Source organism: Myodes glareolus, chromosome 1 (assembly GCF_982192425.1).
Source record: "Myodes glareolus chromosome 1, mMyoGla1.1, whole genome shotgun sequence".
Classification (NCBI taxonomy): domain Eukaryota; kingdom Metazoa; phylum Chordata; class Mammalia; order Rodentia; family Cricetidae; genus Myodes; species Myodes glareolus.
Genome location: NC_142026.1, coordinates 79,198,081 through 79,224,686, shown reverse-complemented (window position 1 = coordinate 79,224,686; position 26,606 = coordinate 79,198,081). Strand labels below are relative to the sequence as shown.

The 26,606-nt window shown below is 36.2% G+C and overlaps 1 protein-coding gene and 1 pseudogene across 2 annotated transcripts in view; both read right to left on the bottom strand.

The window, feature by feature from the left end:
• The window catches only part of LOC125409868 (uncharacterized), a 95,903-nt pseudogene that overhangs the window by 35,346 nt on the left and 33,951 nt on the right, over positions 1-26,606 (bottom strand). The window lies entirely within an intron of this gene.
• The window catches only part of LOC146895925 (uncharacterized), a 56,775-nt gene continuing 33,959 nt past the window's right edge, over positions 3,791-26,606 (bottom strand). Inside the window, exon 4 of the mRNA XM_087910414.1 lies at positions 3,791-25,854. Within this exon, the coding sequence (XP_087766540.1) occupies positions 24,726-25,854 (1,129 nt within the window). The 3' untranslated portion in view covers positions 3,791-24,725. The remainder of the gene's footprint in view (positions 25,855-26,606) is intronic.

The window sequence follows — 26,606 nt, the reverse complement described above, 5'->3', positions numbered from 1 at the left end:
ACCAAGCCTGGCATAGAAGCATCATTGAAACAGGCTTCTAGAAACTACTTTTGCCCTTCAGGCTTGGTGACTGGTTATATTAATAACACAATTCTCACTTCAATGGTAATATGAAGTTTATTCTAGAGCCAAGAATGTGTTACCATGGCCCAGGAGTACAGATTCAGGCTACCCAAAGACTATATGCCAATGCAAAAGAGTTTGATGAAATCTTTCTAGTAAGAGTATAAAACAAAGTCATAAATAAGAGTACTTTTATAGTATGTTGGTGAGAGCAGCAGAACAGTTTAGAGGGTGCTTTGCCAACATGCCTGACAATACAAGTTTGATGCCTGGGACACAATCGTAGAAGAGAACTACCTATAACCTCTACATGTACATGTGACCAAACACATACGATCACACAAAACACACACACAAACATATAGAAACCTGCTCTCAGAAAGTAGGAAAGAGACAGCTTTAGGAAGAGACTAGAAATAGTCATCTGATTTCTATGCCCATTTCCATGCGGGTGCAGTCAAACAAACATGTACACATACATACACACCAAAACAATACCAACATAAAACTAACATTGGTGGGGCCATGAGATAGGAGCATTATAATAAAGTAGGGAAATCTCTATTATGGGCCTTAGATGCTCTCCAGTGACTTCCTTTGCCTCTCAGTTATTGGAAACTACTGGGCTGTTCAGATGAAACACAGGGATGGATACTGAATAACTATCAAAGGAACAAAGACAGCTAAAGATGATTAAACTTCACACCTGAAACACACAAACTCTCTACAATCAATAGTACTTTTCAGTTCATCAGCTTCAAAGAATCTTTAACATAGGTGCAGATTTTAGTTTCTGGAAACTTTAGTTGTAGGCCTATAATTTCAGCACTCCAGAGTAAGGGGGATCACAGACACATTTCAGGCCAAATTGCTCTACAAACAGCTGCAGGCTAGTCAGGATTACATAGGGATACCCTCTCAAAGAAGAGACAGAAAAGAAAAAAGAAGGAACGAGAAGGAGGGAAAAAACACTTGCTGCTTTAGCAGAGGTCCCAGGTTCAGCACCCATGTGAGGCTCATGTAACTCTAATCCCAGGGTATCAGATCCCCTCTTCAGGGCTTCTCTGAGCACTATGAACACAGTTGGTGTAATCTACAGAAGCAGTCAAACACTTTTATACATAAAATGGCAAACACAAAGAAGAAGAGGAGAGGTGCCTGATATGTTTAAACATTTTAGAAAATATGGAGTCCTTCATGTGGTCAAAAACAAGAGAGCCTTTGAGAAAAGTAATACTTTAGAAATCAGAAGAATGAGTGTTGTTTACAAATTAATGGCCCATAAATGTTACCATTCAGTTTACTGTTAGTGTTGTGCAATATCTATGCATTGGAAAAAGGGTAAAAGTCATTCTTAGTTCCATGTAGTGGAGACAGAGTTTCAAGTATGAATAGATTTTGTCTACTTTTCATCATGAGAACATGTTGGATAGAAGATAAAATTATGCCAGTCTTTGGGGAAATTAAAAAAAAGTAACCCCATGAACTGGTAGGATGTACATATGCTCTATACTTGGGAGGCAGAGGCAAGAAGGACCACGAGTTTGAGGCTAGCCTACATTAAATCAAAAGCTTACATCCTCCTTGAACACAAGCTCATGTTTCTAAAACCACACAATTATCATAACAAAATGTAGTTTGTTTTTATTTTAGTCTTTACTCTTTTGGGGGGGCATCCAATGCCAAATTAATACACAGAGGTTTATTATTACTTATGAATCCCCAGATTTATCTTGGCTTGTTTCTAGTCAGCTTTTCTCTTTTTTTATTTTTGCACATATTTTAATTTTATTTATCTCTTTTTTGCATACCAATCCCAGTTTGTCCTCCCTCCCCTCCTTCTGGTTCCCCCATCTTCCACCCACCCCACCCAACTTTGGTTCCTCAGAGAGGGTAAGGCCTCACATTGGGGGTCAACAAAGTGTGTCACATCACCCCATTGAGGCACAACCAAGCCACCCCCCATGTCTGGGATAAGATAATGCAGAAATTGATCAATTACTGATTGGAAGTGTGTTGAAAGCCTCAGAATTCCATAAGAAACATTATGTCAATAGCAAAGGTTTATAGAAAGGGTTTTCTATTACACAGAAACAAGGTAAGGAGATTATAAAGAGATTATCTTCTTGCTGTTTCTATAACCAAACACCACTACCTGCAGGGATTAACCCAAAGGATACTCAAAGAAATGAAATCTGGCAGATAGATGTGTTCTAGCATATGTCTCCAAAAAACGAAACAGTTTTTTGCTTATTATAATATGAAGCATATTACAGGTATACCACACAATCCTACAGGTCAAGCAGTTATAGAATGGTCAAATTAAAGTATAAAGGATATGTTAAACAAACAGAAAGGGATGGAAAATATCCCCAGAAATAGATTGTATAATGCTTTATTAACCTTGAATTTTCTTAATGCTAATGAGAAAAGGACAACAGCAGCAGAGAGACATTGGATAAAGAAAGTCTTCTGAATTAAATCATTTGGGATATTTCAAAGAAGTGTTGACTTCACAATGGAAGGCAGAAGATGTGCTACATTGGGGAAGGGGCTTTGCTCTTGTTTCAACAGGAGATGAAAAACTATGGATACCATAAAATTAATAAAGATTTGCTTTAAAAAAATAAAAGAAATACATTGAGAAAGAGAAATGACAGCTCATCCACAACAATGACAATCATTTGGATAGTAAGGAAACCATATAGGGTTGGGGCAGGGTTCCACTCTTGTCTTTACAGAAAAATACACATCTTTAAAATTCAAGAGACCCTGGATGTTGGGATGCTGACAATAGAAAAAATAATTATCCAATAAGGATCATCAAGAAAAAGGAATATGATTTGTAAAAACAGGTGATCAAAAAATATACATTTATATTTATGTGTGTGTGTGTGTGTGTGTGTGTGTGTGTGTGTGTGTGTGTGTGTGGAGTAGGAGGGCCTTCTATCTATGTGTTACTTTCATTAGTCAAATAAAGAAAAATGCCTTGGCCTTTTGATAGGACAGCAGCTTAGATAGGCAGAGTAGACCGAACAGGATGCTGGGCTGCTGGGAGAAAGGAGGCAGAGTCAGGGAGAGCCACCATGGAGCCAGCTGCCAGGTCAGACATGCTGAATCTCTCCCAGTAAGCCACAGTCGTGGTGACATCAGATTATTAGAAACGGATTAATGAAGATGTGAGAGTTAGCCAATACGAGGCTAGAGCTAATGGGTCAGGCAGTGTTTAAATAAATTCAATTTATTTTAAATAAATTCAATTTTGGGTGTAAACTAGTCGGTGAGCTGGGCAGTGGGAACACGGCCCGCTGCTTCATTTACAACATATATACATATATAAGAATGAATATGTAGAGCTGGTTTTGGAGTTGGACAATGGCTCTGTGCTTCTCTAAATCCAAGCATGTTGTTAAAATAAAAATTCAGAGTTTCAGGCTCACGGCAAGAGCCATCTGGTATGAGACAGAAAGAAGAAAAAAATTTTAAAAATTTACTTTTCTTCATACCTATTTTTGTTTCTATAGTACCTTTCATTGAATACATATGTCTGTATATGTCTATATAAATAATGCTTAAGTTTTCCACAATGAACAGTGAATTTTCCTGTGATTATCTTTGAAGTATCCAGAAAGAAGATGGGGCCCCACAACAACAACTCCACCTGGTTGATTTGACATCATGATGCTGATAGCACTACTATAAGACCTGTTTTGCATACCAGCTGCTCAAGATGGTTCCAACTTGGTTAGTTGAAATGGTGAGCTTTTCTACAACATTCTGGCCAGAACTCCAATTAGAAACCTCAGAAAAGCCCTACCAAATACTCAGAGACTATTTGCAATTATACCAGACAGTAATCTTGGAACTTAACCATCATTTTACTTTCACGGGATCCTATAGAAAGAATATTGTCCCCATGACAACTGGAAGTAATTCTAGGAGATGGCATCCCATCTCCAAACAACATTTGTCCTCAGGGTTAGGAACATCATTTAGAGGCTTATTATAATTGGTATAGGTTTGGGATGGGGGGGGAATTAGGTAGACTCAGGGATCTCTTTGAAATGAAAAGAGGAAATTGAATGGGAGAATAGATTAGTGTGAGCTTACTCACACTAATAATAGTAATAGAGTGAATACTTGTGAGATATTATTTATAGGCAGTTTATATTAGTATACATTCTTGTATATTGATACAAGCTTAAATTATATTGAATATGTTCATATTTTCATCCACAATATTTTTATACCTAGGCAAAATTATTTTGTCATATTCTATGTATGCTTGATTCTGCCTCTGCTTAAGACATTTTGTATATTGATATACCTTTGGGATATTTTATCATATTGAAATATATATACATTTACCTTTGATCAAGATACATATATATTGTTTACATTTTGAGATCATTGTCCTCATTTGTTGCACAGTTGTTTAAAGATTATTTAATATTCTAATATGAAGTCTTAGATTTTAAGTTATATAGGTATTAAGATTTGTAGGTCAATAGTCATCCATGTTTATCATACTTATAGTTAGATTAATCAGGTTCTTTAGATACATAGAAATTGTATTCTGCATAGATAGGTAACCTTAAACCATTTCAAAGAGCTGTAGAATATGACATTTAAATAACTTAGGGTTCTGTTGAAGTTAGACACGATTGTTCCTGGCAGCACCGATCTATACCCAAGAGAATGTTGAACGCTGAAGACACTTGACTTTGAGCTTGTTCTCTTCTTGGCAACATTGGCTTTTGGGCAAGGAACTGCCCATGCATTAACCACTGACAAAATGCACAGTGTCCAGACAGGACAAGCAGGATACAAGAAAAAAGACTGGAAAATATTGCCAAGACAGGGTAAAAGTTTTGAAAAGTTTCCTGCCTCAGAAAATGGTCTGTCGGGCCTAGATCTCTAGGCCTAGCCAAAGTTGGTTGCTCCAACATTGCAAATGAGACTTTGGGTGATTGTCCAGGTAGCCAGTTGTCTCTGTCATTTGTTGCACATTTTGAAGATTCTTGATTGCATTTCCTGCTTACTCAAGTAATATTATTTCCCTTTTTGGGTCTTTGATTGGGTTGAAGACTATATAGTTATAGTAAGTTTCCTCTCATGACCTGGCCAAGTTATTTCCTTAAACTCATTAGGATTGGATAATTATTGAAACATATGTTTCGAGCTTGATATTGTTTACGCTGGTTGTTCTAATTTTTATGCCTGATATTTGTTTTTATTGTATATAACTTTGTATTAGGCTTAGAACTTTCTTAAGTAAAAGGGGGAGGTGCTATAGGAATTCCTATCACCAGTAGCATTTAAGTTACCCGCCCATTTGGGTGTGGCCTCTTATACTATATATGCCAATGAAAAGCACACATCCGGCCTCCTTTCCAGCTGCAGGATTCAGTTGCTGCTCCCTGTTACAATAGAGGATTGTGATCTATGAGTCTGCCCCTAAATAAATAACCCTCTAATGTACTCAATTCTGAGCTATTGTGGAATTTCTTTTAAGCGCCCTTCTTCAATTTATGTTATCTAAATTAATTCTAGCCCCTATAAAATGAATTTATTACTTCAATACTGATGAAATCAAAATGGGTGTTAATCTTATTTTAAAATAAAATACATTTTCTAGACAAGTTAATGCATTACAGATCAATTGAGCCTGTAGTTTTGAAAGTACTGACATACTCCTGGCTCTCATTGAATCATCTTCTAGGTAGTATTGTGAACAACTCTTATGTTGTTTTTTAAACTAGCAGTTAACCTGCATTGACCATGTTGACAGATTATTAATAGACAACCCTACTATATAATTGAGGTTTAGTCTAGTGTTTTGTAGTCTTATATTTGGGCAGTATAGGATGATGTTTCTATACCACTGCTGTATCACTGATGTAGGAGGGTCTTCTTTCTATGTATTGCTTTCATTGGTTAAATAAAGAGCTTGCCTTGGCCTTTTGTTCGGAGAGCAGCTTAGATAGGCAGAGTAGACAGAACAGAATGCTGGGAGAAAGGAAACAGAGGCAGAGAGCCTTCCGCCATGAAGCTGCCAGGCTTTCCTGGTAAGCCACGAGCTTGTGGTGACATACAGATTATTAGAAATGGGTTGAATCAAGATGTAAGAGTTAGTCAAGAAGAGGCTAGAACTAATGGGCCAGGCAGTGTTTAAATGAATACAATTTGTGTCCTTTTATTTTGGGGTATAAGCTAGCCAGGCAGCTGGGAGCCAGGCGATGGGAAATGGCCCGCCGCTCCACACTACTACGTATCTTATCACAAGGTAGTTTCACCTTCATTTCTCCCCCTGATCTCTTAGAGACTGTATCTTCATAGATCCAATTACTGTCCCCATAGCTTTTCACACCTTCTCTTTAACTGAACACATCCTGCGATGTGACAGCTTTAATCATCTATAGGTATTGAGTATTTTCACTTTTTTTTTCCTATAATTAGGCATGGCAACTTAGATTTGAAATTTCAACACTTGGAAGGTGGAAGGAGAACATTTGGGATTTCCAGGTGATTATTAATGAAGCAATTATTTCAAGGGAAGCCTTGAATTTGACCATATCTCTAAATAATAAAAATTATTTTATGCAAATATTGATATTTTCTCTTGCATTTTCTTCGCAAACAGTATTTCAAAATATTACTATAAGCCATTGCATAGTGATCACTACTCTTTCGTTTGTTTTATTTAAAATGTTGTTTCTTGACCATTTTTACATGCACTTTACTATTAAATGTCTTTTTCTTCTTCTGATTTCTTTTTGCCTCAGCATCTGATCAGGTCAGAAACTCTTCTTTGAGTTATCATCATTTGAGGAGTTGGCTCATCAAAGACATCCTCCATTTCAGTGATTTGACATTCAGTTTTTGAGTTTGATTCATTCTCAAATTTTTCATATAGCTACTTACATTATATTCTGTTTAAAATATATAAAAGCTGTTTAATACATTTTGTAAACAAATATAAAATATAGTTCACATAGATATACTAATATAATTTTATCTAAATATACAAGCTTATGTAAATAAATATATTTATAACATAAATTTGTTTATACTTGTCTTATATTTGGTTTACTTTTCAAATAGAACTCTAGACCCAGAAACTGAGATCAATAGGTGTGCTGCCTAGACATGTTGAATTCTTTGAATGGAAGGGAATAAAATATCACACCAAAAAAATCCGTTTTCCACTGTGTCCTTTTTCTCCATTACTACAACCAATACAAATTAATTCCAAAGTCCCACCCGAGAAATCAGAGGCTCTGTCTCTCAAAGCCTGCCATAAACCCTTAACTTCTACCTTCTCTTACCTATTTCTCTGTGTAGCAGCAGATAATGAGGACATATTCTGAATTATCTTGTCAGATAGAATAGCAAAAGCTTTTTTCCAGAAGCAGAACACATTCCAGAAGAAATTCTACAGGGGCAACCAGGAATAATGAAAGCAGGCAATCCTAACTTAGTTTCCTGAAGCCTAAGGCATGCGCTTTGTTATTCAATCTGAATTCCACACACTGTCCATCTGCTTAAAAATTTACAAAAAAAAAAAAGTGAATGATTCTGCCCAGGGTCTTCACAGGGTCTTCATCTCTTGATTTATACTAACTCTGGTATAACAAAAATTTTGATTAAAATAGATCTCTTTTGTTTTTCTACTGTCTACTTACAATTGGCTATAGAGTATCAGTGGCAATCCTGTGATGGGGAGGAGAGGTTATATATTTTTCTACTCTTTTATGCTTTTAATCATAAATTTTGGAATATCTGTATTATCTCCGAGTTTGAAAGGATGTATGCTGTTTCTTTGTACTTCATTTTTTTGATTTCTATTATGACTGTAACTACTTTTTAAAAGTAAAACATGATATATCTGTAGTGAAGACTGAATTGTCAGTGTTTCACAGTGAAGATTTAGGCTACTTTGTCTAAGTCTTGCACTGTTAATATTTTCTGTAACTTAGCTACAAAATGAAACAGTTTTGTGTTGTTTTGATTTTGTTTTATTTTGTGGGTTTCCTAAAGAACTTCCAAAATGGACCCTGTTGGCTGCAGATCTTTGTTATAGCCACTGTTTGGAACTCTGTTAAAGTCCTGGAGAGGAAAAATTTGCATTTCAAATTATTAAATCTTGGTTTCCTAATTGGGCATATGCTCCCTATGGTTTTTTAATTATTTATTACCTCATTTCTTCACTAAGCATTGCTAGAAGGAGGAGGCAGAAGCTGACTAACAAGACTTTTCTTATGTCAGATAAAGTGCCTGGAAGGAGCATCCTTTAATGACAAGCCCTTGCTACTGAGAACACACTGTAACATTCTCAAATGTCTTCTTTCTTGAGTCTTCTGATGGATTGCAAGGATTTTTGTCTCCACTCTCATCAGTAAGAACCTTGTGAAGTTCTAATAAAACCCTTGCAGTCTAAAGACTATACAAAAGCAGGCCCAAGATCTGAAGATAACAGACACTCAGCCTTCAGCAACTTCTCTGGAATTAATTTAAATGTTTTTCCCAGCTATGGCTCCTGTGATTCTGATGGCTTATTCTCAGTGTTGATGTTATATTTTCTCGTCTCTCAATTGACTAATTGGTGGATTTGTCCCATGACCTCAATTTTCTGGTGAAATTCAGAAAGGTGGTCAGACACAAGTTGAATACTTGGTTTGTTTGTTTTTTTTATGAAGTCAATAGCAATGAGCTCCATTTAAAAAAAATATTTTAAGTAGAAATCAAATTCCCAAACAATATTACACAATATGTAACTTTCCTTCATTTAGAAGTTAAGTAATAGGATAATAGCTTGAATGAGCATTTTCCATTGAAATTTTATTTTGTTTAGTTTAACCCACCTTCTCTTCACTACATTATGTGCATAAGATACTACATTTATGCAACTTTTATGAAGTTTAATCTACATAGATTCATAACACATAAAAATTGCATATTACATAAATTATAGTATAATTTTAAGTTTTTTCTTTCCATTATTACTACAGTTTTGATTAGTTCTTTCTGGAAATATGTCTGTAGAAGACCTTAATATGCACTTGTTTATACTCACTTGTTGAAATTTGTTAAGCAAATTGTTTTATGTGACTGTTATAATTAACAGCAATTTACACAGAAATTTTTAAGTTTTTCAAGATAGAGTTTCTTTATGTAGCTCTGGAACTAGCTCTGTAGACCAGACTGTTCTCAAACTCAGAGAACCACATGTTTCTGTCTTCTAAGTTCTGGGACAGATCATCACCCCAGTCTGGCAAAATCTTGAATGTTTAAGTATAACAATTTTGCTCTGCTTTTTTAAGTACTATTAGTCAGAAAGCTGAAGGATGAAGGTGTAAGTCACAAATAATCCCACACCAGTTTGGAATTATGATTAATAGAATGGTTATTTATTCAAAGGGGAAAAACTTAGAGATCACCGTCCCAGACAACAGCTCTTCTGTGCAATCAGAAAAGGAGACTAGGAGTAAGAAGCGGAGCCGAAGCCAGAGAGAGAATGGAGGACAGTCGCTGCTTTTTTAAAGAGAGAGAGACCACGCCCTAGTGGGTTGGTATCTCAGCAGCTATTGGCTGAAGGAGCGGAAGAAGCTCCCACAGCACCTCCCCCTTTTGTTTAAGTAAGAGAGTTCTAAGACTACTATGAAATTATATACAATAAGTACAAATATCCTATTCTAACTAGCTTAAGTCTTGTATAATAAATAACTTGGCCAAGTCATGAGATAAAAGTAACTACATTTATATAGTCTTCAACCCCATCGAAGATCTGAGAAAGGAAATGTTACCTGAGTAATTAGGAAGTGCAATCAACTTCCAGAACATGCAACAAATCAGAGACAACTGGCTACCTGGGCAACCACCCAAAGTCATGTTTGCAGCATTGAAGCAACCAACAAAGGCTAAGGCCTAACGTAAATGACATACCATTTTCAAAGGCAAGAAACTTTTCAAAACTATCTTGCCCTGTCTTGGCAGGATATGACAGTCCTGTTTTATCCATTTACAGATACTCTGTATTCTGTCAGTAGTTGAGGTATGGGCATTTCTTTACCCAAAGGCCAGTTCTGCCAAGAAGACAGGCTCCAGGTGGAGTGTCTTTGGTGCTCAACATTCTCTCGGGAATAGATCAGTGTTGCCAGGAGCAATTGTATCTCACTACCACAAAACTCTGAGTTAGATTAAAGGCCATTTTCTACAGCTCTCTGAAGAGGTTGAAGGTTATCTATCTATACTGAATATAATCTCTATGTATCTAAAGAACTTGATTAGTCTAATTATAAATGACAAACATAGATAACTATTGATCTATATAATTCTCAAGACCTATCTAACTTAAAGACTAAGATAATAAATAACTGTGCAATAAATGAGGACAATATGACCTCCAAATATAAACAATATACAAGTATACATATTAATATATATTTCAATACATAAACAATATATAAGTATTTTAATCAGAGGTAGAAATGTATAATGCAATATGGTAAATATACATATATCAATACAATATATATATATATCAATACATAAAAATGTTTTGAACAGGGGTAGAAGCATGCATGCATACAATAGTCAATATAATTTAACTTTGTATCAATATACAAGAATCAATACCAATATAATTGTCTAAAAACAATAACTCACAAGTACTAACCTATTATCCCATCATCTAATTATCCCTCTTTTTATTCCTAAAAGATTCCTGAGCTTATAAAATGCCTCCCCCAACCCTCACCCGTGTGCTAATTATAATCAACCCCTAAATGATGTCCCTAAACCCAAGGACAAACTTTACTGGGAGAGGGGATGTCATCCTCTGGAATTACTTCCATCTTTCATTGGGGTGACATTCTTTCTGAGGGATCCTGTGAAAGTAAAATGATGATTAAATTTCAAGATCAATGCCTTTTAAAATTACAAATAGTCTCTGAGTATTTTGTGGAGGTCTGGCCAGAATATTGTACAAGACGTGCAACATTTCAGCTAACCAATTTGGAACTGTCTTGTGCAGCTAGTACCCAAAACAGGTCTTGTAGTAGCGCTATCAGTATCATGACGCCATATCTACCAGGTGGAGTTGTTGTTATGGGGCCCCATCTTCTTCCTGGAAACTTCAAATGTCACCACAGGAAAAACTCATTGTTCATTGTGGAAAACTTAAACATTAATCATATAGACAAATACAGACATACATATATGATGGGCCTTGAAGAGGCTCATTATGGAGTTTGATAGCCATTTGGGCAAGAAACTGCTCTTGCCTGAACTGGTGGATAAACTGGACACAGAGAACCCACAGAGAGAGGACTGCTGAACTTGCCTAAAGGTGAGATGGTCTTTCGGGGTTCCTGATTCATGAAAGAGTCTGAGAGACATTCTGCAGGACACAGCAGATAGTGCCTGAACTGTCTTTGAAATTTCCTGCTTCATGGAAATGTCTGCTGGATACTATTGGCCTGTAGGCTGAAGATGGTTGCCCCAACAGTACAAAAGAACTTTGGGAGATTGTACAGGCAGTGAGATGTTTCTGTCATTTCTAGAGTTTTAGAAGTTGTTTATTTCTTGTTTAATTAGGCAATATTATATCCTTCTGGAGTCTTTGATGGAGTTGAAGAATAGATAGATATAGTTACAGTTTTCCTTAGTTATGATAAAAGATAAGAGATATAAATATTGTAACTGTAATTCTTGCTTGATAACTGTTTTGTTATATGTAATTTTACTATGTTAAAGTTAAAGCCTTTCTTTTTTGTCTAAACAGAAAAAGGGGAAATGATGTAGGAGGGTCATCTGTCTATATGTTACTTTCATTGGTTAATAAAGAGACTGCCTTGGCCTTTGATAGGACAGCTAATGCTGGGAGAAAGGAGCAGAGTCAGAGAGCTGCCTGCCATAAAGCTGCCAGGTCAGACATGCTGAATCTTTCCCGGTAAGCCACAACCTCCTGGTGGTAAACACATCATTAGAAATGGATAGAGTCAAGATGTGAGAGTTAGCCAATAAGAGGCTAGAACTAATGGGCCAGGCAGTGTTTAAAAGAATACAGTTTCCGTGTAATTATTTCAGGTATAAACTAGCTGGGGAGCCGGGATTCTAGCAGGAATGCAACCTGCCACTCCTTTTGAAACACAAGATACTTGTTATTTTCAGTACAACAAAAATGACTAACTTAATATAATTTACCTTCATATATTCTAGTAAAATATGTAAAACATCATCTTTCAGACATATTGCTTAACTAGCTTCCTACCATTTTTAAATTTTGGAGGATATTGATCTCCACACAATGAACTGTGGTACTCTGACCTATTTTAAAGGAGATTTAAACAATAAGTGCATTAAGGTGAAATAAGCCAAACATGGCAATGTATTTGTAATTTCTAAATAAGTTATAATACTATTTTAAAGAGCTGGCACCCTTGCTTCAATATTAAATGCTATATCATTTCAAGGACAACAGATAGATCCTAGAAGATTGTCAAATGTGTCCCTATATTTAACAACGTTAATGGATGTGTATCCATTCTTACACCACTGCCAAAGCCTTCTTCACCACAGCTAGGCTACAATGCTTCTCCTCATCTCTTATTCTGATCCTATTCCTTCCAAATTAATTCTCAAAAGCTGCCAATCTTGTCACAGTTCACTTAAGACTCAAATATGTCTCACTCCACATTATTCAAAATTTAAATATGTATAAATGACTTGCTTTATAAATGAGGGTACATTAGCTTAGATTTTTCTAAATTGTCAGGTTTCATTGTCCCTTGGTATTATTTCTTACCAATGTAAAAAATATATCAGTGGAACAATTTAACAGCAAGAAAATCTTACTTTGGCTCATGGATTTAGAAGATTTAGACAATGGCTACTTGTTCCAGTAAACTTGGGTTGAATTTCTTTCTTGGTTTGTCACCCTCTCATATCAGCTAACTTTAATACAGTAGAGTCCAACTTGCTTAGGGATATTATCACCCTCAGTGTTAGAACCATTATACACCAATTATCAATCAAGACCATCTCTCACAGACATATCAACCAGAGAGTAAGATCTGGTCAAGCCATCAACTGGGGGTCCCTCAGATGACTCTAGCCTATGTAATGTTGACAGTTGAAGTAAACTAGGACACAGAGACAATATATGAGAGTATTATAAACATCAAAATCAGTGTTTAAACCATATAAACTACTTAAGTAGCAAAATCTCAAACAATGCTAAAATCTAAAAAACACAGATATGCCAAGAAATGAGAAAAATAAAATAAAACATTTTCTCCATAGAAAGGCGTCAAACCAAGTAAAACTAAAGAAACTCACACCATAACACAGCTTATTTTCAGGATAGAAGTATAGGTGAAGATCCATCATTTCAGAGAAATATGATTAGATTATAACTAATAAAACCAAAAACATGATGGCATCACTGATAAGAGACACCAGATAGACTTATAAAGATAGCATCGTATTTTAAGCAAGAATTGCAAGATTACAATCAAAATCAAAATCAAAGAAATAACTGGTTGGCATTTATACTGTGTACTTGAGTTCTCTACATTGTCAATAGGAAAAAAATGGGTTGGGAGTAGACAGCTGTTTCATCAGAAGGGGAGAGCTTTGTTGAAAGTATTCTGAAGTTTCAGTACTGTAGAAAATAATAAGATTGCTAAATGTATTTCCTTCTCTTATAGGAAAGAAAGTGGTGTCTGTTAAGAAGATTTAGAAACCATTTTTTTCTATGATAGATGACTGAATGTAAATTCTGCATCAGAGTGAGTAAATGAAAACTTCTGTACACAAATGCAAGATTAAAGATTTTGAAAGCCTGACTGTATGACTTCTATTATGGGCCATAAAAAGCAACTTCATTTGCTCTAATTGTTTTATAAGTCACAAGAACTTTTGCAAACAAGTTTATCCCAAATTTGATGTGTCTGTTTGGGTGTGTGAGAGAATGTCTTTCATGAGTACAGAGGTGACACACCAGAGAAGAGGGTGGAACTGGAGTAGCAGGTGGTTATAAGCCCCTCAATTTGGGTATTGGTATCTGATTTCAGGTCATCCCCAACAAGAATACTTGTCCAGGCCTCATAGTACATTTTATCCAATAAACTAAGTCTTTTACAGATTAACCATGGCAACAACAACAAACTAAAGAAGAGTAAATAAACAACCCCCCCCCCAATTGATGCATTACTGTTAAGATGTTGGTTATGCACGCAAGACTCTCTCCAACACCCACTAAACACCTTTAAGTCTGCCAAGCTATTCCAGACTGTCCACACCACATGATCCTCCAAACCCTACCATTGACTCCATATTTTAGTCTAAAACTTTGGAAGATGTATCCTTCACCAGGAGCCAGATCAGATCTCGAAATCACAGGTCTACAACTTTCTGAGGAATTTGTTTTTACTGAAACACAGGTCAGCTCTAGGGTTCCCAGCAACACTAGCTGTCCTAGACACCAGACTGATCCTCAGGACTCCAGAGGCCAGACAAGATCCAGGGACTCCAGTCCACACTCCCTCCCCTGGGCTACATATTCAGGTCTACAACTTTGGAAGAGGACTTTGGCCTTAGTAAGGACCAGGTCAGATCTAGGGATTTCTATACCTTAAATCCTAAAGGGGACATTCTAATGATCCCAAAGATATGCTAGTCACCATAACTCATGGCCATTTAGGCCAGAAGACCAGAGAAGAAATAAAAATCAAGGAATAAAGCACCCTTCTAACAAATACAAATGCAGGAATCAACAGATAGACCTAAAATCACACCAAATTCAGATGGCTAAATGCAAGTGTAAAAACACAGTCAATAATAGAAAATGTAAAATGGCATCATCAGCACCTAGCTATTCTACAACAGTAAGAGATGAGCAATTCAACACAACTGATGCATGAAAAAATGACCTTAATAATTACTTTATGAAGATGATAGAGGCCCTTAAAGAGGATATGAACAAATCCCTTAAAGGAACTGAGGGAAAGACAAACAAAAATAGAAGAAACCAATAAAAACTTTAAATAAAACCAAAAAAAAATTAACAAAATTTTCAAGAACTGAAAGGGAAAATAGAAGCAATAAAGGAAATATGAATCGAGGGAATCCTGAAATTGAAAAATCTGGATAAGTAAACAGGAAGTATAGACTCAAGCATCACAACAGAATACAAAAGATGGAAGAGAGAATCTGGGGAATTAAAGATGCAATAGAGTAAACAGATTCTTCAGTAAAAGAAACTGTTAACACTAAAAAATTACTACCGTAAAATATCCAGGAAAACTGAGACATTATTGAAAAGACCAAACAAAAAAATAATAGAAAGAGAAGGAAAAAAAAAACACAGTCAAAAACCCTAGAGAAGCTATTAAACAAAATCACAGAAGAAAATTTTCCCAACCTAAATAAAGACAAGCCTATAAAGGTACAAGAAGCTTATAGAACACCAAGTAGGTTGGATCAGGAAAAAAAAAAACCTCTTGCCACATAATAAACACTAAACATATCGACCAAAGAAATAATATTAAAAAGTGGCAAGGGGAAAAGGCCAAATAACATATAAAGGCAGACCCATTCGACTCATACCTCACCTCTCATAGAGTCTCACACAATAATAGTTGGAGACTTCAACATCCCAGTCTCACCAATGAATAAGTCATCCAGGCAGAAACTAAACAGACACACAATGCAAATAACAGACATTATAACTCAAATGTACAGACGATTTCACCCAAACACTAAACAACTCACTGCTGAGTTACCACTGGGTCAAGGAAGAAATAAAGACAACTTCCTATAATTCAAGGAAAATGATATACAACATACTTAATCCTATGTGACACAATGAAAGCTGTGCTGAAATGAAAGTCCATGGCACTAAGTGCTTTCATGAAAACTTTGGAGAGATCTCATATCAATGACTTAACAGCACACCTGAAAACTCTAAAACAAAAAGCAGATCCACCTAAGAGGATTAGATAACATAAAATAATCATACTGAGGTCTAAAATCAATAAAATAGAAACAAAGAGGATAACAGAAAGAAGCAATAAAACAAAAGGTTGGTTCTCTGAGAAAATCAACAAAATAGATGAATCCATAACCAAACTAACGAAAAAGTTGAGAGAGAATATCCAAATCAACAAAATCAGAAACTAAAAGGACATAACAAGAGACTCTGAAGAAATACAGAGAAAAATAGCACATTTGCATCTCATCTCTATAACAACTTTTGCACAAAAATCTTGGTATTTAATCGTTTTCTCCGCTTAACAACTGAATGAATGTTAGGAAAAGCCTCTGGAGAAGTTTGCTTTCACCAGATTCTATGTTCTTTCTGCCCATCATTTTCTCTTCCTACCTTTAGTGTAGGCAAGATGGCCTACACTAAAGAGCTCTCACATCCATCTGACAAATGAGAGTGAATTGTAGATCAAAATCAGAAAATCAGACAGGACAAAGTGGGTTGACATAAACTAATTTCTTATTATATGCTGTTTCATGACTAATACAACAGTGTGAGAGTCCTTTATAAGTATATAATCATTTAACCACTGCTATCGTCTTCATTCATTTAGTACTATGTCTTCTTACAGCCCCTAGCTTGTCCTCAACAAGTAAAACTTTGGTTTATTTTCATATTTAGGCCACCATGAATGCTATAGTCTTGAGCACAAGAATGCTGGTAGCTCTTAACACTAGTTTTAATTGAACAGAAAATATACTGGGAAGCCTGCTAAGATGCATAGAAATTCTGTCATTTTATGAGAACACTGTATAATGTAGGCAGACATTAACACATGAATAAAAAGAGAATGTCTGGAGAACATGTCTCACTCTTTTGTTTGTAGTAATGGGGTTGCTTTCATGTAGGCAAATATGTCCAAGTGTATCAGAAAATAAACACTAAATATGTGTGATTTTACATCAACTATTACAATGCAACATGCTTTTAATTAATTTTAGTTGATCTCTATGGAAAATTCCAATCTACTGCAAACAGAGATTATTTCACATGATACTACACAATTCCACATCACATTCAGAATCATTGTTAAACTTTGGAGCATGTTTTACTTTTACTCTTTGTGCCTTTTCAAATAAACTCCTTGAGTGTATTCCCTAGGAATTGGAAGGCTCAGCAGGCCCAACTATGGGATGCCATGGTTCTAATATTTTCCTGCATGTACACACAAGCAATGCTTTTGGTGTGTGGTAGGAAGACAAGTTGGAAAACTGATAGTTGGGTTTGTAGAAATTCTCAACCTTGCATTCCACATACAGTTTTATGTGATAAGTTTTACAAATAGTTTAAAAACTGATAGAAAGGAGATATTAGGGGTTATCTTTGAGAAATATTGATCAGAATGCTTTAAAGCTTTAAACTTTCCTCCACCAGCCACAATGGCCTGATTCAGAGAAATTCATTTCCATGGAACAAAGGGAATTTCCGAGCTGCAGAGGATTCTTTGGACGTTCCTGGTGTTAGGAAGGTGGATAAGGTCACTACCAAAGTGAACACATTGGCCAACAGAAACAGTCTGTCTACTGATTCATTCAGCTCCCAGGAGATCTGAGAGTTCAGTCAACCTGTTCCTCCTGCATGGAGAGCAGTGGGCCCCTCCCTACTCACCAGGGCATAGGCTATGGTCTCCCTCATGGCTACCTATAGCTGCATTAGGAGAATCCTAGAAAAAAAATCCACACTCTACCTCCCACTGATGCTACTGATTGTTAGACTTGTCTAAAGTCCCTCAATAGCTAGAATTATCCTACTGGACCTCAGAATAAAAACAGGTCCCCTACTAGATGAGAAGAGGTTTAATGTCTAAGGCAGCACAGGCCTTCCCAGCTCTGGTCTTCCATCTTAGGAGCAGACAGGGTTCTAGACTGGTAAATTTGTATTTTAGTTGAAATTTTTCTTCCAGAATACCTTATCCCTTGTAAATGTACTCCATTATGCACTCACTGATCAGTGCAACTAACCCTCTTCCTTATAGCTTAGAAGTTCTGCAGCCAAACATAGGTCACATTCAAACACGGTTATAAAAAGAAAAAGGCCATGAATGAGAAAACAATGAAGTATCTATGGGTGGGTTTAGAGGCAAGAAAGAGATGATGGGAATGATGTAATTATAATTCCCCAAAATTATTTTTAAAAGTTGAAACAAGGTATATAGCCACGTGCTCCAGAGATTTGGATTTGTATAGCACACACCAAGTACTTATCACACATTTTCTCTCAGGCTCTACAACTTATACCTGTACATTAATAGTTCTTTTAGGTAGGACCATGCTATTTTATTCAGTGTAACTACTGTAATTTGGATTCATAAGTTCAGCTTTTTATCAAGAGTTTTGATTCCCTGTTCTGTGAATACAAGAAACGGTCAGTCAGAAGATTTAAAAATGATCTAAGATTGATTACCTTACTATTTATTGCTTAATTGAACTATGGTCAAAGGAGAAAAGATTTCATGCTCTTTGTTGCCCATCCCTTTCTTTGTTGGGACTATACCTGTTTTAGAGTTGGTCAGTCAATGGGGTCCTCATGTCCAGTTCTTAAAAAACCTCTCTGGTGTGGGACAAATGTCTATATTCTGTCAATTATATTTTAAATAAACAGTGATTGGCCAGTAGCCAGACAGAAGTATAGGCACTACAACCGGACAGGAAGTAAAGGCAGGTCATTGAGAACAGAATTTTGGGAAGAGGAAAGCTCATTCCTCTGCAGTTGTGACCCCGCCACAGAAGCAAGATGTGACTGCCTCACTGAATAAGGTACTGAGTCATGTGGCTAACATAGACAAGAATAATGGGCTAATATGAGTTATAAGAATTAAAAAGAAGCCTAAGCTAATGGTTTAATCAGCTTATAACTAATGTAGACTTCTGTGTGATTTCTTTGGGACTTAATGATTGCAGGAACTGGGCAGAACAGAAAATTCAGACATCTCTCTCAGAGTTCAATTAAAGACACCATAAGAAGTAAAGGGGACTAGAACTGAGGGTTAAGAAATCTACTAACAAGTTCTTTTTGTCCATGCATGTTTGTTTCTTCTTCACCCTCTTACTCCTTAATCTACCTTGTTCTCCTCCCATTACAAATGTTCCCAATCACATATACACTTATAACCAGCAATTCCCAAGCTATAGCAGGTTCTGGGGCTGAAATTCTTTCTCCTCAATAAAATCAGGTAAGTTTTCACACAGAGAGACATTCATGGCTGTTAGCTCAAAGGTAGAAGTGACTTAGAGCATGTCCAGAGAACTCCTTAATGGAAAAAGTTTGGAAAGGAAATAAACCATCAAGGAATTTTGGAGTGGAAGGTTAGTGCACTATGGTACACTTTTGGGTGATTATTAAAGAGATAAAAGGTTTATTTTCAGTAAAATTATAAATAGAGCGTGGACTGTCTTTTTAAACCATCACACAACTCTTTTTCCTCCCAGCACGCATAGAAGATACCAGATAATCAGGCAACCTACATAAACAGTTTGGGGGAAGCTAAATGCTCCTGATATGATTAGCATACTCACTACATGCTGCAAATTCTATGGGCCTAGGTCTGGAGTTTACATTTATTGCTCTAAGTGATGGAAAGAAAGAGGAGAACCAGGCCTCTAACTTATCCATTCTGGGGTATGCTGTTATCAGCTGTTATGATTCTGGTCAATGTGGGTCTGTGCAGGAAGGGAGTATTTCTCTGATTTGCGGTTAATCAGCAGTTTTGCTATCCATGAGAGTAAAACAAAAGCAGTTAAATTTTCTGAAGTAAAATCATCAGTAAACTGAGTTGAAGGTACGCATAAGGATTTGGAAATCTTTTAATGAAGGTTAGCTTTCAGTCACTGTATTCTTTATAAGTGAGGTAAAAGCAGGGCTAGCTTATGCTTCTATCTATCTGAGCAGCTATAAATTAGCAGTTTGGGGCAGGTAGTAATTCTGTGTCCTTGGATATCTGTGAATAACTTAAACGGGAAACTTTTGCCTGGTCCATAAAGACAGACCAAATGCTTGCTTGGTAAATGCAGGAGGGTAAAATTTTGCATTTCCCTAGGAAAGAGAAATGAAGGCATGATAGTGGGAAGCTGTTTTCGCATATAGACAGATAGGGGAATGTGATCAGTGAGCCCCAAAAGCATAGCAGACAGTCCTGAACTGTGGGAATTAATTTCCAAATATGTAACAAAAGGGGAGTTAGCTACAATGAAAATCTACAGCAAAAGACACAAACTTTATTCACAAAAAAAATAATGCCAAAAAAACCTAGCCTTTTGACTTAACCTTTATCAAAGCCCTTGATTCTGATAAGTCTCTAGTGCAAAAATGGTTGAGCAATTACTGTGTAATGTTACAGCTTGCAGCAGTCAGTGAACTCAATTCTTACACAGGTTCCTCTTCATTTGTAAGTTTGCAATAAAATTCAAAGATATTGGAGGACACTCATTTACTGATCTAATTTTTCTCCTCACTGACCAGTTAAGACCCAGTCTTGAAACAGTTGCAAGACTTTCTTTCTAGTACTGGGCAGCAGAAGCAGAATAAGGTTTTTAAAGCAATTATCAAATGCATAGTTTGAAGCTAGCATAAACTACAAGAGACATTGTTCTAAACAAATAATTAGCAAAAACTGAGAAAACTAAAAAATTCTTAATGGTCTGCAAACAATGGGAAATAGAGACAAATAAGAGATTAAAGCATGATTTAAGGAAAATAAAAATTAAAAGCAAACAAAAATTGTCTTTTTAACAATTTGGAAAATAAAAATTAAAAGCAAACAAAAATTGTCTTTTTAACAATTTAAATATAATTGAGGAAACACAAAGCCATACTGACTTTGAAAAAGAGAAAACCATACCCTGGTAAAGGGAATGGCATTAAAAAGGTATTATTGCCTCATGCAATTATGTTCAATGTTAGGTCGTGAGACCTGTGACCTGACATATACAGCTACAGTTAATAGATATAACAGTGACAAGCAGGATTGCTCATATCTGCATAGGAGCAGATATGATTCTGGTATTCACTGGTGCAAACTAATCTTCCCAAATAGTACACCCAAAATCTACCCTGCCATCACTTACATAGCATGGATAAATTCAAGCTGGGAAATGACAAAAATCACTGATCCTGCCACAATCAGGTCCTATTTCATGATGACTTCAGCAGCTGCTTGCCTACCCGGTTTCTCCCTACAGTGTATACAATAAACTATTCCTTCTATTCTGTTTTGAAGGCAAAAGCCATGCTTCATAAACAAATCTTTTTTCTGTTACTGAAATGGACAGTTGACTACATGATTCAAATTTGGAATTTTAAGACTCATTGGTGGTTAGTTCTTTGATCTAAAAATGTAGCTGGTATAATCACAAGGACAGCAAGGTCATTGCCCTGAGGAGCAATGGAGTGGGATCAAGGCTACCAGATCCAACATAAGAAAATTTGTCTTGGATATATTTTTTTACAAGTCTGGAGGTACTACTGTTCTAGAATTAATATGACTTTCCAAGGATGACTCATTCCACACATTTAAAAGTTTAGTAAAGAAAACTCTCCTTAATAACGGCACACAATCAATGGTGGTCAGTGCTAGAAGAGGAGTCAGATTGGCACAGAATTGGCATTCCACATATGCTGCCATCCTTAAGTCTCTTTTAGGTTCCTGCCTGAGATTATACACTGAACAATTTAAACAGGGACAGGAGAATGTGAGTCTAACCACTTAGGCAGATGGAGATTTACAGATCAAAACTATCTTTAAGATGAAGCATTACTAGCTAAATATAAATAAACCACAATGCATGATTTAAAGAATAAATAGATTATAGTCTAAGATATAAATGATACATTTAAAAGATGCATCAGGGCCACAATGCTCACACATTCAAAATACAGAGAACACAAATTAAAAAAAAAACATATGAAAGTCACATATCCACACTGTGAATAATAATCTTAAATGAATAGCTATTCTGAGCTATTAGGCTTCTTTTGCCTCCATGCAAGTTGGCTTAGAGGAAAGCCACAGAGACTTCTATGATAGACAGCCTTGGCTGCTGTCTCAAGACTGTGTGACATTACTGTAAAGAACTGAATTTTAAACTTTATTTTATGTAGATGGGTATTTGCTCTCATGTGTCTGTGTTCAGTACGTGCAGAGGCCAGATGAGGAAATCAGATCCCTTGAAACTTGAGTTACAGGAGATAGTTAGCAATCCTGGTTTCTGGCAATTTAACCTATGTCCTCTGCAAGAACACCAGTGCTCTTAACTGTGAATCTATCTCTCAAACCACGTTTTTTAAAATTTATTTTTATACATTTTAATTAAAACTTACTGCATCACTTTCACCCTTCCTAGTCTTCTCTCCATCTGTTTCCAAATTCTTCCCTTCAAATTCATGCCTTTTTAAGCATGTGTGAATAAATATGTGTAAATTTGAGATCTACTAGGTATATTTATGTTCATTGTTATGTTATGATTTCAGTACTGAACACTTGGTTTTGGATACACAAATACAAAGAACATCCCTGCCTGAGGCCAAATGTCCCACTAACAGGAGAATTTTACTTTTTTTTTTTGAGTCTGACCCTTAAGTGTCTTAAGCTGTCTTGAACAGAATATATTATCAAGAAAACTTTGAGTGGTAAATACCTCAGCTAACACTTCCTAGTGCCATAGCCCTGAAGTTTTACAGCTACAGGGAATACTATGGACACTGTCCTGAGATGATCACAGTCTCCCAAGGTTCCACAGGCCTGCCACCATACCCTAATGACCATTTTCATCTTTGATGACTTTGAATTCTTGCCTCCACTAAGTAGCATGGTTACAGGCCTATGCCACCTTGGCTGGCTTAGGTGGCTTCAACTTCATTTAGTAAGCATTAGAATGATGGGATGAATAAGATGAAGCTATACAAGTATATTAAAAAGTCACTTATCTGCATAAGCCTGGGCTTCACCATATATAAAATAAGGACACTACCTTGCCAAAGGCACTTTATAAATTATAATAGACTCAGAGACAAAGAGAAACAACATGGCTCATATTTGGAAAACAGTGGATTTTGAGGCAGAAGGGCTGCAATTGGTGGGAGTCTTTTTCAGTTGGTTGTGTGCTATGGGCGCACCTATAAGTCAGCTATAGTGGGAACCAGTTGGGCAAACCTGATGTTCTACAAGAATTTAGCCTATATAGTGAGCTCCAGGATACCCAGAAATTCATAGTGAGATTATTCTTCATAATAAAAAGGGGGCAATAGAAAAAAATGAGCAAATTAATAAAAAAAATATAAACATGACTTTTTTTCATTGTGACTAATTTGGAACAGGGATGAAGACATAAAGCAATTAATCCATTCTTGGGGTTCTAACAGGTTGAGATAAATGACAAGAGATATAAACAACTAAGCAATAAAACTAACCCATGTAATGAAAGTCTTAACATCTCTAAAATGCTCCCCCAACCTCAGATCCTGTCTCTACTGCAAGGTGGTCAAATAAAGAGTGAATGTTTCTTCAGGAGAGAAATTCTCATCTGGAGGAGTCGGTCTTTTCCCACAATAAAATTCCTAGGTAAATTAAAATTTCATTGCGTCTGTTGTTTCACTATTTATTCACCAAAGGGAGAGATATAAATGTCTCTTAGAGTCTGGGCTACCTCACACAGAATGTTTTTCTCTAGTTTGATCCATTTGCATGCAAATTTCAAGATGAGCATAGAATGTCCTCACTCATAAGTGGATACTAGCTGTAAAGCAAAAGATATAGAGCTTATAGTCCTTGACCCCAGATAAACTAAGTAACAAGGAGAACCCTAAAAGAAACATATGTAGATTCTCCTTGGGAAGGGTAAGTAGAAGAATCTCCTTATAAAATTGGGAGCAAGGGGGTGGAGGAAGAAGGGAGGTTAGAAAGGAAGGAGGAGGGGGGAAGGGAAGGAGAGGATAACTTGAAAGGGAATATGATTGTCAGGATGGGGGAAAGAAAGACATTAACCAATAAAAGCAATACATATACAGAAGGGAATCCCACATCAACCGGTTCTGTGCTCTGTTGGATAAGGGTAGAGTGTGTATCTTTGGCTCCAGGTTCAGGGAAAAAGTGTGTTTTTTCATTGTCCCCTTTTAACTTTTGGGATCTGTTCTCAGGGTCAGGGAGTTTCTTTCATTGGCTCTGAACTCAGGGGCAAAGTGTGTTTCATTAGCTCTGAACTCAGGGGCAAAGTGTGTTTCATTGGCTCTGGTTTTAGCACCAAAGTATGTGTCATTCACTAGTGCTGGTTTCATGGCCAGGGTGCTTTTCTTTAGCTAGCCCTTCTACCCTATACATATGGCTTCATAAATTCATAAAATATTTTTTACAGGTTTACTGGTACAAACAATATAAAATCAGATATCAAAATGCTTGAACAGATTTTGACACAAATTTTTTTCTACTTAATAAATACTCTTGTACAACTGATTATAGGTGTGCTGGCTAAAGATCTTATCACATAATTGTAATCAGAAGTCCTCGATATTTTTCCAGGTAATCAAAGATTACTGTAATATGCAAAGGCTGTAAAGTTTGATTGCACACAATAAGTTTTACACCTGTATAAAGGGCAAAACTTTACCTCACTGACTACATTTATAGAGGTTCTCTGCAGGATGATTTTTTCTCATGTTTTCGAAGACTACATATCCATGAAAAGGCTTTACCACAATGATTACATTCATAGGGCTTCTCTCCACTATGTGCTTTTTTATGCCTTTGAAGACGACCTTTAAATGCAAATGCTTTACCACATTGATTACATTCATAGGGTTTCTCTCCAGTATGTGTCCTTTTATGTATTTGAAGATAACTGGAACATGGAAAGGCTTTATTGCATTGATTACATTCATAGGGTTTCTCTCCTGTATGGGTTCTTTCATGCAGCCGAAAATATTTGTGAGATGCGAAGGCTTTACCACATTGATTACATTCATAGGGTTTCTCTCCAGTATGTGTCCTTTTATGCATTTGAAGATTGACCTGTTGGGTAAAGGCTTTACCACATTGATTACATTCATAGGGCTTCTTTCCAGTATGTGTTTTTCTATGCCTTTGAAGTTGATCTGTACATGCAAAGGCTTTACCACATTGATTACATTCATAGGGCTTCTCTCCAGTATGTGTTTTTCTATGCCTTTGAAGATGACAATTAGATACAAAGGCTTTACCACACTGAATACATTCATAGGGTTTTTCTCCAGTATGTGTTCTTTTATGCATTTGAAGATTGCCCTTTTGGGCAAAGGCTTTACCACATTGGTTACATTCATAGGGTTTCTCTCCAGTATGGGTTCTTCTATGCGTTTGCAGGTGACTGTGAGCTGCAAAGCCTTTACCACATTGATTACATTCATAGGGTTTTTCTCCAGTATGTGTTCTTTTATGCATTTGAAGATTGCCCTTTTGGGCAAAAGCTTTACCACATTGATTACATTCATAGGGTTTCTCTCCAGTATGGGTTCTTTTATGCATCTGAAGATGACTGTGATATACAAAGGCTTTACCACACTGATTAGATTCATAGGGTTTCTCTCCAGTGTGTGTCTTTTTATGCATTTGAAGATGACTATGATGTCCAAAGGCTTTAACAAACTCATTACATTCATAGAGTTTCTCTCTAGTATGTGTTCTTTCATGCTTTTGAAGATGACTGTTATATGCAATGGTTGTAGCACATTGAGTATATTCAGAAGTTTTCTCTCCAGTTTGACTTCTTTCATGCCTGCAAAGATATAATGGCACATATAAAGCATTATCACATTCAACACACTGTTGAATCCTTTTTCTTTATGAATGAATTTTACAATTTGGTCTAATTGTAAAGAGAAATTATATCTTAAAGTTTTATCATTGTGGTTACACTCATGTTACCCTTTACTATGATTTCGTTTGCACCTTTGGAGACACTTGTAATGGTAACATCCTTTATTACATGGTTCTCCTCTACAGAATCTTTCTTCTCTATGAGATTTTTCACAACCTTGAATAGAACTGGAAAAAAATTCAAACCTTTACCACCCTGATTGGATTCATAAAGTTTCTTATACTGTGAAACTACATCTGCTACATGCACTAGGGAAAACAGAAGTTATTTATACAGTCCTAGTATTCATGCGGCTTTTAGGCCATGTGAGTTTGTTGATGTATTAACAATAGAACTAGAAAAGAAATTACTTGTATACTTTAATCAAAATCAACAAGTATACTCAATGTGAGAACTGTTACATATCTTCTAATTATTCTGGGAGAGGTATGCTATATCTATCCACATACCTATGCTCATATGCCTTGTAACCAGACAGAAATATAATATAGCTAATAAAGGAAGAATAAAAACATAAAGCTTCCCATTAAATACACAGTTTGACTTTATGTCCTCATAGGTATTAAGGTTTCTCTAGAACTGCCCCTTGACCCTTGACTCTAACTGCCACCTCAAAAAACAGTCACAAGTATATGAGTTACACTAGCTTT